The sequence below is a fragment of the Onychostoma macrolepis genome, chromosome 20, assembly GCF_012432095.1.
Source record: "Onychostoma macrolepis isolate SWU-2019 chromosome 20, ASM1243209v1, whole genome shotgun sequence".
Taxonomy (NCBI): domain Eukaryota; kingdom Metazoa; phylum Chordata; class Actinopteri; order Cypriniformes; family Cyprinidae; genus Onychostoma; species Onychostoma macrolepis.
In genome coordinates this window covers 6,378,297-6,394,932 of record NC_081174.1, presented here as the reverse complement: position 1 = coordinate 6,394,932, position 16,636 = coordinate 6,378,297, and the positions used below count along the sequence as shown (strand labels likewise).

The 16,636-nt window shown below is 40.1% G+C and overlaps 1 protein-coding gene across 2 annotated transcripts in view; it reads left to right on the top strand.

Moving 5' to 3' along the window:
* Nucleotides 1–16,636, top strand: part of LOC131527582 (exostosin-1) — a 354,500-nt gene that overhangs the window by 242,526 nt on the left and 95,338 nt on the right. For both annotated transcript variants that reach the window (XR_009267686.1, XM_058756794.1), the window contains exon 3: nt 9,214–9,307. Coding sequence is in view for 1 of the 2 variants with exons in the window: in XM_058756794.1 (XP_058612777.1) it covers nt 9,214–9,307 (94 nt within the window). In the remaining variant the exon portion in view is untranslated. The remainder of the gene's footprint in view (nt 1–9,213; nt 9,308–16,636) is intronic.

Below are 16,636 nucleotides of genomic sequence, written 5' to 3'. Positions count from 1 at the left end.
AGGCGGAGGCGCAAATCCCGGGTGGACAGCCAGACCTTGTCTCCAGGATGGTAGGTGGGAGTAGTGGTTCGCCGGGCATCTGCGAAGGATTTATGCCTCCGCACTGCACGTTGGAGGTGGACGTGAGCTGAGTCCCACACTCTCTCGCTCGCTCGGAACCAGTGGTCTACAGCTGGAACCTCCGACGGCTCTCCGGTCCACGGGAAGAGTGGTGGTTGGTACCCGAGTATGCACTGAAATGGTGTAAGACCTGTGGTGTTTTGTTGCAGTGAGTTCTGTGCATACTCGGCCCACGGGAGGAAGCGGCTCCAGCTGTGCTGATCGTCATGGCAGTATGCCAGGAGGTAACGTCCAAGTTCCTGGATCTTGCGCTCAGTCTGGCCATTCGTCTGGGGGTGGTATCCTGAGGACAAGCTGACCGTGATGCCCAGCAACCTGAAGGCTTTCCACACGTGGGAAATAAACTGAGGACCTCTGTCCGAGACCATGTCCTCAGGTATTCCGAAGTTTCGGAACACGTGCTGGAATAAGTGTTCCGCTGTTTCCATGGCAGTAGGGAGTCCTTTGAGGGGGATGAATTTTCAGGCTTTGGAAAAGCGATCGACTGCCACCAGCACACAAGTGTTACCTTCGGAATTTGGTAGGTCCGTCACGAAGTCTATTCCCAAGTGTGACCAGGGTCGATGAGGGATTGGTAACGGCTTTAGCTTGCCTACAGGAAGATGCCGGGGGGTCCTGGACATGGCGCAGACTGAGCAACTGCGGACGTACCTGATGACATCCCGGGTCATACTAGGCCACCAGTACCGAACTTGGAGGAGCGAGAGGGTCCTGTGGCTGCCTGGATGTCCAGAGCCCGGTACATTGTGAACCGAGCCCAGAAGGGAGTGTCATTGGGTGGTCGGTACGCAAGTCTTCCCTTCTGGGCCTCCCAATGGAGCAGGTTCGGTGAGAGTGGCGGCTCTGATTTCTTTGTCGATGTTCCACTGAATGGGGCTTACAACCATGGCTGGAGGGAAAATGGGTTCAGGATCTGTGGGAGTATCGGGAGAATGTATTCTGGAGCATGCATCAGCCTTGTTACGACTTCCGGGGCGATAGGTTATGGTGAACTGGAACCTGGTGAAGAACAAAGCCCAGCTGGCTTGATGTGGGTCGAGTCTTTTGCATCTCGAAGATATTGGAGGTTTTTATGGTCAGTGATGACGGTGAACGGGTGTTTTGCTCCCTCCAGCCAGTGCCGCCACCCTTCCAGGGCAAGTTTGATGGGCAATAACTCCCGGTTCCCGATGTCATAGTTCTGCCGTTTGAATCCCCTCTTGGCCTACGATGTATCCCAGGAATTGTACCGTGGGGTGATGGAACTCGCATTTCTCCAGCTTCAGGAAGAGATGGTGTTCTCGGAGTCTCTGGAGGACCTGCTTGACGTGTTGGCGATGTTCGCGCTTCGCAGGTCCAGCTTGGAGAAGATGCAGGCCCCACGGAGTTCCTCGAGGGCGGCTGGGACCAGGGGAAGAGGGTAAGGCAGCTTCACTGTTTGGGAATTAAGAGCTCGGTAATCAATACAGGGCCGCAAGCCCCCGTCCTTCTTACCCACGAAGAAGAAATTTGAAGCCACTGGAGAGGTGGAGGGTCTGATGAAACCTTGGTTGTGAGCCTCCTTGAAGTCCCCCATTGCCTTGCGCTCCGGGATGGACAGAGGGTAAACTCTACCCTTGGGGAGTTTTATTCCAGGCAGCAAGTCGATGGCACAGTCCCATGGCCGGTGTGGTGGTAATTTGGTGGCTGCCTGCTTACTAAAGACATCCTGGAACGCCACATAATCAGATGGGACCTTGACTTCCTGGGGTTCAGGATTTTCGATGAGCGTGGAGGCAACGTGAACGATGCTGGAACTCTGGGAAGGAGTGGGTACTGACGAGAGAGTGCTGATGACAGTATTCGCTCCAGCGAGTAACTTCACACAGGTCCCATCTGATCTCTGGAGAATGGAGCACGAGCCAGGGGCGTCCCAGGATGATATCCACCGTGGGTCCCTCCAGTACCAGAAAGGTGATCTCTTCCTCATGCAGTTCTCCGACCTTGAGCTTTATTGTAGGTGCTTGGTATTTCACCCATCCACACCCTAACAGCTTTCCCTGGATGGTCTCGACTCGGAACTCCCGGGCATGGCACTTTTTGGGGAGCTGAAGGAGTTTCAGTAGGTCTTGGGAAATGAAGTTGCCCGAGGAGCCCGAGTCAACAAGGGCGGATACTGCAACAGAATTATCGGTGAATAGTTGAACTGGGAGCAAGGACAGGGTTGAAACAACAGGATCCAATTGAAGGGTACTCACCGCAGGGCGTGGTGGTCGGACAGGGCAGGTCCTGATGTAATGGTCGGGATTAGCACAGTAGAGGCACAATCCTGCCACTAGGTGGGCGAGCCCGTTCTGAGGGGGTGAGTCGAGTGTTATCCACTTGCATCGATTCTGGTACTGGGGAACCCATGGCGGGAGCGACAGACTGGTGGGCGGTTTCATTGGCGTGTGAGGCAGTGAGGCATTGGGAAATACGAGTGGCTCACTGCATAAAGTTTTCAAGACTAACAGAGTCATCATAGATGACAATATGTGCTTGAATGCCGGGGTCCTGGCCCTGTCGATAGGCGCTGAGCAGAGCGGTTTCATTCCAACGTGTAGTCACTCGTAGAAGCAGAGTCGGCTATTGAGAGCTTTCCTGTTGCATAGCCAAACACCTCTTTAAAATGGTTAGTGAACGCACTGTACGAGTTGGTTGTGGCAGTATTTGCATCCCATATTGCTTTCGCCCATAACAGTGCCTTGCCACAGAGAAGAGAAATCAGGAAGGATACCTTTGATCGTTCGGTGGAGAATTGTTGGGGCTGCATCTCCATATACAGTGCCACTTGGAGGAAACCGCCACACTCAGCAGAGTCGCCCGCGAAGGTAGCAGGCACGGCCATGGGACTGACAGAGGCAGACCGCGGAGGTGTTGGGGGAACCAGGGATGCCTGCAGTGTGGTGACAAGTTCCTCCAGGACCTCCGCTGGTGTGGATGGGGATCCATCTGGTTGTCGGTTATGGTCCAGTCTTCTGTCACAAAGCACGGTACACACAACTGGTGAGTGAGAACAAACAGGTTTATTGAAGGGATTCGGGATCGGGAGTGATCAAGAGCAGGTGAGTGAGCAAGTTAGTGTGAAGTTCTGATTGCTTAGCTGTGGTTGAAGTTGTGTCTTTGTTTGCAGGTTCGGATCGAGGATCAAAGGCTTCAAGAGAAAATCGGCGAGGGATCCAACTGGTAAGCATTGGGGTAGGTCGTGATCATAGAGTGAGTCCAGAGCTATCCATCTAGTGAACGGTAGACCTGACAATGTGGGGAATGGCAGTGTGTGTGTATATAGTGGTGTTGATTGGTGTCAGCAGGTGCGTGCAATTAGAAGTCAGGTGACTGTGATCGGGTGATTGTGCTGGGTTGTGACTGTTGTGATGGTGACTGATTCCTGACAATAGGAAATAAATGCAAGCAAACAATTCAGTCAAAAGTAGAAAAACAGTGCTTTAGATAGTACAGGATTTAATTACATATAAATAAAAAGATATGAAACTAAACTTTGCCCTATGAAGCCAATTTCATTTTTTGCTCAACAAGTAATAGATCAATAGATTACAAGTAATAGATTAATAATAGATTAATAAAACCAAAGATTGGCGTTCAATATAACCAAAATGAATTATACTTCATGTAACACCATCAACATAAGAGCCAGCAGCAAATTCCAGAAGAAATGGCCGAGATAAAGTTGTTCTCTGTGGGTACATGAGCGCTGAATGGCCACTGAAGGCCTGGAGCTCACATCTCTGAAAACGTCTAAACAAATTGTCAAATAAGCGCTGTCTTTATATATAAATTGCATATTTGAAGCCTAGGCAACTACAAATCTAAAAATATCTTAAAACTGCATTCTGTCACACAAAAACAGTACTAGTATTGTAAGTGGGTTTGCTCCTCTGCCATTGACGCTCACTAAGACGAATGTTGTCAATATAGATCCGACAACAAGTGGAGTCGACAATGATTAGAGTGCTGATACTACTGAAATATTGCACTGCTGGAAAAAGGCTCTCAGCCAATCAGATTCAAGAATCAGAACAATCTGCTGTATAAACAGAATTGTGAATGTATTGCGGTTCATTTGGTAGCATTTCATAGTGACTAGTTTTACCAATTACATTATTAGTATTATACAAAGTTAGAGAAAAGACACTTGACAGATATACATTTATCTAATTGATGTGACATGCAAAGAAAACCATGCAAAATCCCCATTTCAACTTTTTTTTTTTTTTTTTTTGCCGTCCTGTGCCACCCTCAGAAAAATGTTGCCCTGGGCAACCCTGTTTATCGTATCCTTATTGGAAACATTAGCCATATGGTTGCCTTTAAATTAACACACGTCTAATTAAGACGTTGCCATTACTGTATTAAAATAGCTTCAAATGTAAAAGAGCTTTCCATACACTGCTCAGAACATCAGACTCATTTGTATTTCTCACGTCGTGTTAATTTGTCCAAACAAAGGTTATTCTCTACACACAAAGTATGAAGAACACATTGACTTTTTGTGTCAAGCTTTCCATTTTAATTACAGAGCACAAAAGAGGTCAATCACATCCAGCAACCGAACACAAGTGAAAAGCATTTTTCTTTCCCTTCTTAATTTTTATTTCAAATTTAGTTGGTGCTTAAGAATGTTTTAACTTAGCCTGTTAATTTAGCATGTTAGTACAATTAAGAAAAACAGTGTGGTTTAATAAATGTTTGACAAAAAATAAAGACATCTGCACTCTAAAGTAACTTTAGCAAAAAGTAAAGTTTTTATTTGTTGTATACTTTTGGTCTTAACACCACAATGTAATTCATTTGATTGCAATGTTATGCTTTAATTAATTGACAACTCCATTTTCTGAGAATGTTATAGAAATTTCAGTCTAGCGAAAGGTTGTGTCCAATCTTCTTGTTGGAGACCCTTATTTGACACAGCAAGAGGCCAGGAGGTTTGATCTTTGAGAAAACGAGTCCCAAAGTGATTCTTACAACTCTGCTGCTTCTAGCAGCAACAGTTTCAGCACAAACTTGCAGGGCAAGCAATCTCAGATGTCTAGACCCTTATTCTTACAAGTTGTGAAGAATTGTTGTGATCAGAGATTTTGTGAGGTTTGTTGACTGAGGGAAGTGCTGCACACAACGTGACTGAGGAGAGATTGGATTTCCACCCACCAGCACGCAGAGCTTTTTGGCAGTATCTTTGTGAAAGCAAATCAAATATTTCAATGTGTTTGTGTTTACAATGTGTGCATGTATAAGTAGGGATGTGTAGGTGTGAGCATGAGGCTATCAGTAATGCAGTCATATACCTGAATGACAGAGACAGATTGTGTTTATGGCTCCTGAATGACCCGCTGAGAGCGTGCTATAGAGCAGGACTGTCAAATCCGACCTGTCATTCATTTTTAATGCTGTCCTCCAATTGATTTTGATGACATCAAACGTGAATTCAAAAGCACTTAGTGGCATATACAGCAGATAGCAACACACTGCCTGATCCAGTGTTTGTGCTTTTTTTTTGGTCATACTTCAGATATCTTAGTTTCAGATAAATTTAATAATGTGTTATCCAATCAAGTAAATGTATGTAAATAATGTATTTGTATTATTTTATATGTTCACCTGCTAGAATAAATATGCTCACTTCACATAAGTGTTATTTTACTATTTTACTATAATAATATTTGTTAATATTTTGATTTAGATTTTTTTTTTTTTAATTAAAGTTTTAGTTGTGATTTTTGTATGAGTTTTTATTTGTTTTGCTGTTGTTGTTGTTGGTTTAGATATGTTTATATCGTTTTTATTACATTTTAGTTTTTTGTTTATTTATTTATTCCTTTTTTACATTTTACATGTTTATGCATTTGGCAGATTTTAGTGTAATTAGTTATACTTAAACTAAACAAAAATGAGAAAATATGTCTTGGCAGCAAGCTGAAATAAAATAAATGTAATATTAAAATACTGTCAGACCTAAGGAACTGTTTTGTTGTGTTTTCTCCCTCATGTGTTCTGTTTGACCTAGTTTCTGTTTCTCCTTGATTTGCCTCAGTTAGTTCACCTGTGTCTTGTTAATTAGTCATTAGCTCCTCTTCCGTTTGTATAAATTCCCTTACTTTAGTTCTCTGAGTTGTCGGTATTTGATTCCCTATGTGTGTGGATGTCTCCTTTGTCATTCCCTGTGGATTTATATTAAAGAATTGAAAGATAACAACATATTTTCCACTTATTGGCTGGATGGCTGATGCAGGATGGTGATAATATAGGAAAGAAAGGGAGAGAAAGAGAGTGAGGCAGTAATTATAAGAGAATTAAATAGAGGAGAGTGAGCTCTAGACAGATTAAGGCTGACTGTCAGAACAGAAGGAGAGAGCAAATAGCAGGATCTCTCACTGCCATCCCTCCATCTTCAGCTTAATCTTGATGTTTCTCTCCCAGTATGTTTATTGTGTCGTACTAATATAATATGCCAAAACAAATATAATAAAACACATTAGACTGTAAGACTCTACTGTTCTTGTTCAAAAGTCCAAAAGTAGTCAAATAAAGTACATTCATCCATATTAAAACGTGCCTGTCACGAATCTGGTCTGCACTTCCGTTCACTCACCACTAGAGGTCACCCGCTTATCACATGGACTCTGGCACTTTGGATACTGTTCACCGATCGTCGACCCACGCTTGTCTCTGTTTACTCTTTGTCTCGACCATGTTATACCTGTTTGCCATTGTTTGACCCTGCCTGTTATGACCACGTCTCTGCTCAATAAAAGTCTGCAGATGGATCCGCACGTCTCACGTCTCGTCAGCCCCGTAACAGAGCCTCACACGGCTCCGGGAGGTGAATAAAGGCCTCCTGTAGCGAAATGATGCAGTTTTGTAAGAAAAATATCCATATTTAAAACGTTATAAACACCTATCTTTCACTTCTACTAACTGTCGTAGGCGGAAGCCATTCCGGCAGACATTGGCATAAATTTTCGAGGGGGACAATAAACATCAAATTTCTCAAGAGCAATTTTTGAATGGGACACAAATAATAAAATTGTACTTGTAAGGATATGTATACACAGAGGAAAGCCTTACTACTATTAATGCAGTAGGGAGACCATGCCAAATTAGACAACTTCAAACTGTTGTGGTCGTACAGCAACAGCGGTCATGTCCATTGTAGACATTACTATTCGTCACAGTGTTGCCAAGTCTGCAGTTTTCCCATGGAATTGGGCTACTTTATCACTGTTGCCGCGGGTTGTTTTTCATGTCCGCGGTTGAAGCGACCCCAATAACGTGTATTTTACCACCTGGAACACAATTTTTACCAGGGGACCCCCTCGAAACCCGGTTATTTGGGCTAGTTTTGAGTAGCAATTGGGCGGGTTTTGTTGTGAAAACCTGGCAATCCTTTCCATAAACCAGGTAACGTTATTATTGCTAACATAGCGGACTCATCGAAAAATACATTGGCATCATCTGTATTAAAGAGAAAACAATCACTTCATCCAATGTTTAAGTGAATAAAATAGCCTTGACAGCCTTACTTACTGGAGTTCCACAACTATTGACTTTGTTCTCTCTCACCAGACTTCTGTGTGTAGGTGATGTAAAAGAGGAAAGCAGGCATTTGGACAAAAGCACTGTGAGGCAAGGGAGAGGGCAACTCAAAATGTTTCTAAACTTAAAACACATTTTTTCCCCGTTTGTGTTGTTTTATTACTTACACAATTATTTAAAGTATACGCACAGCATTGTTTTTAATAATATTTTTAGAGGGGACAACCCTAACAATTAATAATAATAAAAAGTAGGGTACAACGGGGCTAAAGAGGCCCCGTGGTAAAAGGTGCCTTTGATATTATTTTTATCTAAACCACTAGATGACAGAAAAATGTGGCGTAGCACTTTCCAAAACATTCGCTTTTCAAGATGCACGTGCAGATTTGTCTGATCTTTGACACGATCGCGCGCAGCAGTGCAAAGTTGATTCTGTGCTTTCTTGTATCAATACCGTGTGCCTTTTACCCCGTGCTGGTGAGCCTTTTACCCCATGTGTGGGGTAAAAGGCCCCTCTTGCTACCTCATACGATTTGTAAACAAAATAAACAACTTGAATGATTTATTTTCACAAAATCTGTTGCTACATTAATGTTCAATACAACGTATATATTTTTTCTGCAATTATACATTTTAGGCGCAGTGGATAGCACATTTTTCTTAAGGTGGGCCTTTAGCCCCGTTGTACCCTAATAAATATATTTATTTAACTTGGTGTCATTTATAATATTGCTATATGATATGATATATATATATATATATATATATATAAAATATAATATATGTGTGTGTGTGTGTGTTACCCTGGTTCAGTCTTAAGTCACTGGAGTATATTTGTAGCAATAGCCAAAAATACATTGTATGGGTCAAAATTGTAAAAAAATGTTTAAGGCAAAAATCATTAGGATTTTTTGTTCCATGAAGATACTTTGTAAATTGCTTACCGTAAATATATAAAAACTTGATTTTTGATTAGTAATATGCATTGCTAAGAACTTCATTTGGACAACTTTAAAAGCGATTTTCTCTGTATTTTGATTATTTGCACCCTCAGATTCCAGATTTTCAAATAGTTGTATCTCGGCCAAATATTGTCCGATCCTAACAAACCATACATCAATGGAAAGCTTATTTATTCAGCTTTCAGATGATATATTTTGAAAAATTGACACTTAAGACTGTTTTTTTGGTCCAGGGTCACATATATATACTTTAATCCTTTTTTTTATTATTTATTTTTTTTTGACTCAAGAGAACCACTGGCATTTTGTCGAACAGTAATATTGATGGTTGTGGACATCCTTATGATTGCTGATTGATGTTACCATTAGCTCCACCCACTTTTGGCCACTTGTGTGTGCATTTTGGTGTATGAGTATGTGCGTGTATGTAAATCAGTCTCAGTTTTTTCTCAAGGTTAACACTGGCAGCAACCGTTTATGAAAACGAAATTGAACAAATGTAAAGCAAGATGACTTTGTATGGATTTTTAATGAGCATATTCTAATGTTTTCTGAAATGTTGTGTTTATGTTTGTGTCCACAGGTTTGATTATCAAGAGCTGCTTCACAACTCCAGTTTTTGCCTCGTTCCTCGGGGCAGACGGCTCGGGTCCTTCCGCTTTCTAGAGGCCCTGCAGGTTGGTGATTCTGAAGTTTGCTTGTCTAAAACTCTGTCACGCCATGCTTCCTTTCATAACAGGTGTTTTGATGGGCCTGAATGTTTTTAGGGCTCAGACGTTTGGAGCCCTGAGGTTGCACTATCGAGACGTAGAGGTTATTGATATTGACATTCTGTCATCATTTCAAAAACACCCAGAGAAGACTCTTATACTGAAGAGGAGAGGTGAAGAAATCTATTAATAAACCCCTCTCTCTCTCTCTCTCTCTCTCTCTCTCTCTGTGGTTATTCATTAGTTGTGTTCTCAGTCTCTACTGTTGGTTTCGTAAGGAGAATCAACTAATGATGCAGTCAAAAGTCCGGCAATTTTACATCTTATTTTCTTGTAGGAAAAAATACAGCCCACTGTCTCTACCAACATAACTTTTGAGCATTGTATTATATTTTGATGTTCATGATATTAATTAAGTAATCATTTAAATCTAATTTTGAGATGTTGAGCTGTTGTGTGAATAGTGAAGTTTGTGAAAAGCATACAAATCAATAACACCTATGGGCAGTGATGCTGAACGCATGCATGAGATGAAACTTCAGCTGAATATTAATAACTTACTGCCTTAATGCAGGAGCTGTCAGTGCTGCACATGCAGGATTCTAAGATGAACAGAGAGTTGCGTAATACATAGCATTATGAATAAATATTTATTTGGAACATTATAAAGTTTACAGTAAGTTTTGATAAATTTAATGAATCCTAGATAAATACCATATGTTTATGTTTAAAGAATTTTGGTACTTGGTGTAAATATTCAGATTTACTGAATATTCATAGAGAGAGAGAGAGAGAGAGAGAGAGTTTTATGTTTTTTAGAAGTCATTCAAGGCTATGTTTATTTTATCAAAATTACAGTAAAATAGTAATATTATAAAATATTACTTTGATAACTATTCTCTAAATTACATACTTTAAAATGTAATTTATTACTGTGATGGACAAGCTGAATTTTCAGCATCATTACTCCAGTTTTCAGTGTCACATGATCCTTCAGAAATCATTCTAATATGCTGATTTGCTGCTTAAAAAAAAAAAAAAAAAAATCATATTATCGCAGTTAAAATGGTTGTGATGCTTAATGCTTTTGTGGAAATCAGGATTTTTTTCAGGATTTTTGATAAGTAGGAAGTTCAAAAGAACAGCATTTATTTTAATTATAGATGCCTTGTAACAGTGTAAAAATCTTTAGTCACTTCTAAATTATTGCATTTAATAAAAAGATACCAAAAACACACCCTTCCAGCTAAATATGACAAAAGCAAGGCTTTAAATGATAAACCAATAGACTTAAAAAAAAAAAAAAACATGATACTTGTTGTTGGCTGCAGGCAGACGAGGAGAGGAGAGTGGACCTAAATGCAGCTTAGAGTTTATTTAGTTAAAATAACAATGGTGACAACAAGGAATCCAAATGAAGAAAGCAAATGCAACAGCAAAGACAGTAACCACCAATGAACAGGAGTTAAATACACAGACCGAGCCAAACTAGAGACAGGTGGGGAACATAATTAGCAACTATGGCAAACAATGAAAACATACTAGAAATCATCTGAAATCGTATACTTCTCTACTATATAGGCAAAGAACTGTATGTGACAAGTAAAGTGTGTTTGAAAATATGTAAATACTTTTAAAATAAGTACAGGTGCATCTCAATAAATTAGAATGTCATGGAAAAGTTCATTTATTTCAGTAATTCAACTCAAATTGTGAAACTTAAATTAAATGCACACAGACTGAAGTAGTTTAAGTCTTTGGTTCTTTTGATTGTGATGATTTTGGCTCACATTTAACAAAAACCCTCATTAGAAAAGAAAACCCAAATTAGAATATGGTGACATGCCAATCAGCTAATCAACTCAAAACATCTGCAAAGGTTTCCTGAGCCTTCAAAATGGTCTCTCAATTTGGTTCACTAGGCTACACAATCATGGTGAAGACTACTGATATGACAATCATTGACACCCTTCACAAGGAGGGTAAGCCACAAACATTCATTGCCAGAAGCTGGCTGTTCACAGAGTGCTGTATCCAAGCATGTTAACAAAAAGTTGAGTGGAGGGAAAAAGTGTGGAAGAAAAAGATGCACAACCAACCGAGAGAACCGCAGCCTTATGAAGATTGTCAAGCAAAATCGATTCAAGAATTTGGGTGAACTTCACAAGGAATGGACTGAGGCTGGGGTCAAGGCATCAAGAGCCACCACACACAGACGTGTCAAGGAATTTGGCTACAGTTGTCGTATTCCTCTTGTTAAGCCACTCCTGAACCACAGACAACGTCAGAGGCCGTCTTACCTGGGCTAAGGAGAAGAAGAACTGGACTGTTGCCCAGTGGTCCAAAGTCCTCTTTTCAGATGAGAGCAAGTTTTGTATTTCATTTGGAAACCAAGGTCCTAGAGTCTGGAGGAAGGGTGGAGAAGCTCATAGCCCAAGTTGCTTGAAGTCCAGTGTTAATTTTCCACAGTCTGTGATGATTTGGGGTGCAATGTCATCTGCTGGTGTTGGTCCATTGTGTTTTTTGAAAACCAAAGTCACTGCACCCGTTTACCAAGAAATTTAGGAGCACTTCATGCTTCCTTCTGCTGACCAGCTTTTTAAAGATGCTGATTTCATTTTCCAGCAGGATTTGGCACCTGCCCACATTGCCAAAAGCACCAAAAGTTAAATGACCATAGTGTTGGTGTGCTTTACTGGCCAGCAAACTCACCAGACCTGAACCCCATAGAGAATCTATGGGGTATTGTCAAGAGGAAGATGAGAAACAAGAGACCAAAAATGCAGATGAGCTGAAGGCCACTGTCAAAGAAACCTGGGCTTCCATACCACCTCAGCAGTGCCACAAACTGATCACCTCCATGCCACGCCGAATTGAGGAAAAGGAGCCCCTACCAAATATTGAGTACATATACAGTAAATGAACATACTTTCCAGAAGGCCAACCATTCACTAAAAATGTTTTTTTTTTTTTTTTTTTTATTGGTCTTATGAAGTATTCTAATTTGTTGAGATAGTGAATTGGTGAGTTTTTGTTAAATGTGAGCCAAAATCATCACAATTAAAAGAACCAAAGACTTAAACTACTTCAGTCTGTGTGTATTGAATTTATTTAATACACGAGTTTCACAATTTGAGTTGAATTACTGAAATAAATGAACTTTTCCACAACATTAATTTATTGAGATGCACCTGTGTGTATATATATATATATATATTAGGGGTGGCACGGTACACAGATGTCACGGTTCGGTACGTACCTCGGTTCGGGAGTCACGGTTCGATATGATTTCGGTACAACAGAAAAAAAAAAAGAAGAGAAATCTACTGTGCTCTGTTTCTTTTCATTTATTTTGAATAGACAGTAGTGCAACTAATTTTTTTTTCCATCTAGATGTGAAAATACTAAATATTATTACATGTTATATAAAATCAGTTTTTTTTTTTCATTGTGAGTGTACACAAATCAAAGCAGACCTTTATACAGTGATTATTAATAAGACACTAAGTGTTTAAAGCTGATTATGCTAGTATAAGGAAACAGTTGAAGTGATCGCTCCGGAGCGCGTGCACACACACACACACACACAACACATCAGTTCCAGCATTGATAACTTGACAGCGCAGTTGGCACTTTATCAAAATAAAATACAGTGAGCCAAATATCAGCGCGTGTGCCTGTGTGTCACCGTTGGAATGCGACTGAAGTACAAAGGCTATAATTTACATAATAAATAATAGTTTAGCATTCAGATACCTTACATTGCAAATATGGAAATATTATGAAACTTTTGGATTTGTGCCGAATGAGAGAGATAGAATGCACGAGCACAAAGCTCCATTTCGCAAACAGTTGAGTGCGCAAGCCTTTAAAGTATACTCCTTTGTCAGACTATGTGAGAGATGCGTTCAGAATCAGCACATGGTCACTGTCTAGTGGGCTTTGTTTTCAAGTGCGCAACTCATGGCATATGCTATTCTTCTGCTGGCGCTGACGGTTATCAAACAGCGTTGCATTACTGCGGACGTCCCTTTCTGAATTGGGGGTGATTTGCCTGTATTCGTCGTAAGGCCTCATGCACCGAACCGAGATGTCCGTACCGTGACGGTTCGGTACGAATACATGTACCGTGCCACCCCTAATATATATATATATATATATATTAGTGGTGTCAAAATTAGCGCGTTAACGGAGGCGATTCATTTTTTCAGTTTAACACGTTAAAAATATTTAACGCAATTAACGCAGGGGCATGGCTAGGTTTGGCAGCCCCACTCACAACTGCTAAAGAATTGAGTTTATTCAGACGCAGAACGTCTTTGTGAGCACATCAAGCGGGACACTTTTCTGACGCGTGCTCCAACTTCACCTCAGCGTCAGGCATGAGTCAAATGAGCGTGGAAACATTACCGGAGACTAGGAGCTTCAGTAGAACAACAGTGAACTGGGTCAGATCAGATGTTGTCAGGCCATATGTCAGTAAAAACTAATCTTCCTGTCCTGCCAGCCGTTATACTGTACTCGTAGCGCGTGCTCTTCAAGTGCACTCTGTATTAGGCTATGGGAAGCCAAACAACCCAAAAGTGGGACGAAACAGTGCGGTATTAAAGAGTTTGCGCAAGGCGCGAACGCGACCGACTCTACATCGCAGGGAGGACGTGTTTGCATTTTTCTCTGCATGTTAACATAATGAAGATCAGTATTAAGTTATTACATTTCTTTTGCTTATTATCTTTCATATTACGACATTAACAGTTGTTTAAACTGGGTGAGCTGGGTAGATTACTTACAAATTGTAATCCGTTACTGATTCCAAATTACATAACAAAAAATGTAGTCAGTAACGTAATCCATTACATTACACATTTTAGGTATAATATAATCAGATTACTTTTAGATTACCTTTGGATTACTTTTACACCTGAATAATGATGACTAGTCTATGTGTGAATGTCCACAAAATTGGACTTTCTGAGTGTATATAAGCGGTAGACTATTTTAAAAAGGAAAATTTAAAAGATAAAAAAGAGGAATTAGAGAGAATCAATAAATGATGAATAATTTATTGTTATTGTGTGAATAATATGTAATCATGTAATCAATAAAAAAGTAAATGTAGTCTGATTATGAGTATTTTAAAATGTAACTTACTCTAATTACAAGTACTTAATTTTTGGAATCTGATTACGTAATGCAGATTACATGTAATCAATTACTACCCAGCTCTGCCTATATATAATAGTCTATATAATAAGACTTTAATAAATTTACAATACCATAGTCCTCTTGAGGAGCACACCCAGCTTCTAGTATATATGTTTTTTTTATTTTGTACCTAGTTGTTATTGTTGTTGTCGTCAAGTTCTACATTCAGCACAAATTTGCAGATATGTACCATTTAAAATTTGAACTATTATTAAATAGGATATAGGTATGTGACCCTGGACCAAAAAAACAGTCATAAGGGTACTTATTTTTTTTTATTATTTTTTTTTTAAATAGAGATTTATACTTCATCTGAAAGCTGAATGTATTGTTGGCTATTGCTGCAAACATACCCGTTTTTGTGGTCCAGGGTTATATATATGGGAATTTTTTTTTTTTTTTTGTCTCTAAAGACCAGGGAACGTCCAAGGTAATGTTATTTAACTTTAACACTACAATTTTTTATAGCCTAATGGTTATGTTTGTAAGGCTTTTCTCTACACTTCATATTAAATAAATAAATAAAATTTAATTAATTAATTTAAAAATACTCTTTCAAAATTGGGGACAGTGTATGTAAATTAAATATGATGTATTTTGAATTTTGCACTGCATTGTGTTTTAGGGTTATCAGAAAACATATGAAAATTAACCATGATTTTATTACAAATGTAAAATTTACTTAAAATATGCCTTCATGAATGAAACCATAAAACATTTTAATTCTAAGAAGGCAATGGAAGTTTCTGCTTTGAACATGTAGCAACTAAATTTAGCCTATATGTGCTTCAAAGTAGCTAACACTACTGTTAATGTCATAATATGAGAGATATTAAGCATAATGTAATAACTTAATACTGATCTTCATTATGTTAATGTGCAGGGAAAAACACAAACTTCTCATGTTCGCGCTGTGCTGTTAACTGATCGGTGAGATTAGTTAGTTCGCGCCGCGCTGTCAGTTCGGTGGCCCTAGCAAACACATCCTCCCTGCGCTGTCAAGTCAGTCTCTTTAATACCGCGCTGTTTCGTCCCACTTTTGGGTTGTTTGGTGTCCCATATTAGGCTATATTAAAGTGCTGTATCATATTCAAACCCAAATGAAACTACGAGTATGCAATGATGTAGTTTTGTCGTCAGTTAAGTCATGAAGTTACAAAAGAAGGTGATTAAAGCTGCCTTAAAATTGTGCATGCAAGTATTTATTATTTATGAGCAGAGGTGGGGGACTCGAGTCACATGACTTGACTCGAGTCTGACTCGAGTCGCAAATTTAAGGACTTGTGACTTGCTTGACTAAATAAAGAAAATGACTTGACTTGACTTGGACTTGAGATCCAGTGACTTGAGACTTGACTTGACTTGACCTTCATGACTCGGCAGGACTTTACTTTATAACAACTAATTATTATTATAAATCATTGCAAGTGCGACATAATTTGGTAAACAAAACGCAAGCCGCTGAACCAGCGGCAGAAGTGATCCGAGTCTGCGCAGTTCATGACACTGTGCACGAGCGCAGGAACACAGCGCGCCAAATAGAGGGAGCAAGAGATCTCGCGATGTTTGGATTAACACTCTTCCAAACTATATGCATTTGCAAAGCCAGGACGTCACCACCAGTGTTGCCAATTTAGCGACTTTGTCGCTAGATTTAGCGACTTTTCAGACCCCCCTAGCGACTTTTTTCCAAAAAAGCGACTAGCGACAAATCTAGCGACTTCTTGGACAAACCTTAGCGAGTCTCTGTGATCGCTGGTACTGCCGCAACGGCGCGAGGTCAGGGTGCACGCACCTCTTTCTCTGCATCTGCTCTGTTCAGCGAGCGGCTGAGAGGAGCAGCGCGTTCAGTTAAAACAGATACTATGTTGCTTCTCTAATTTTACATGCAAATATAGCCAAAATCACAGAACAGGAATTGTCTCTGTCTTGTCTTATCTTGTGTGTATTATTTTATTTGATCAGACGACGGCTCAATTATAAAATAGGATTTTTGTGCAGAGTAACTTCTTGGAAGGGAGAGCTGGTTATGTAGTCTTAAAGGGCTGCATTTCAGTCACTATTTCATATTTATCCCGTTGATTGACAACA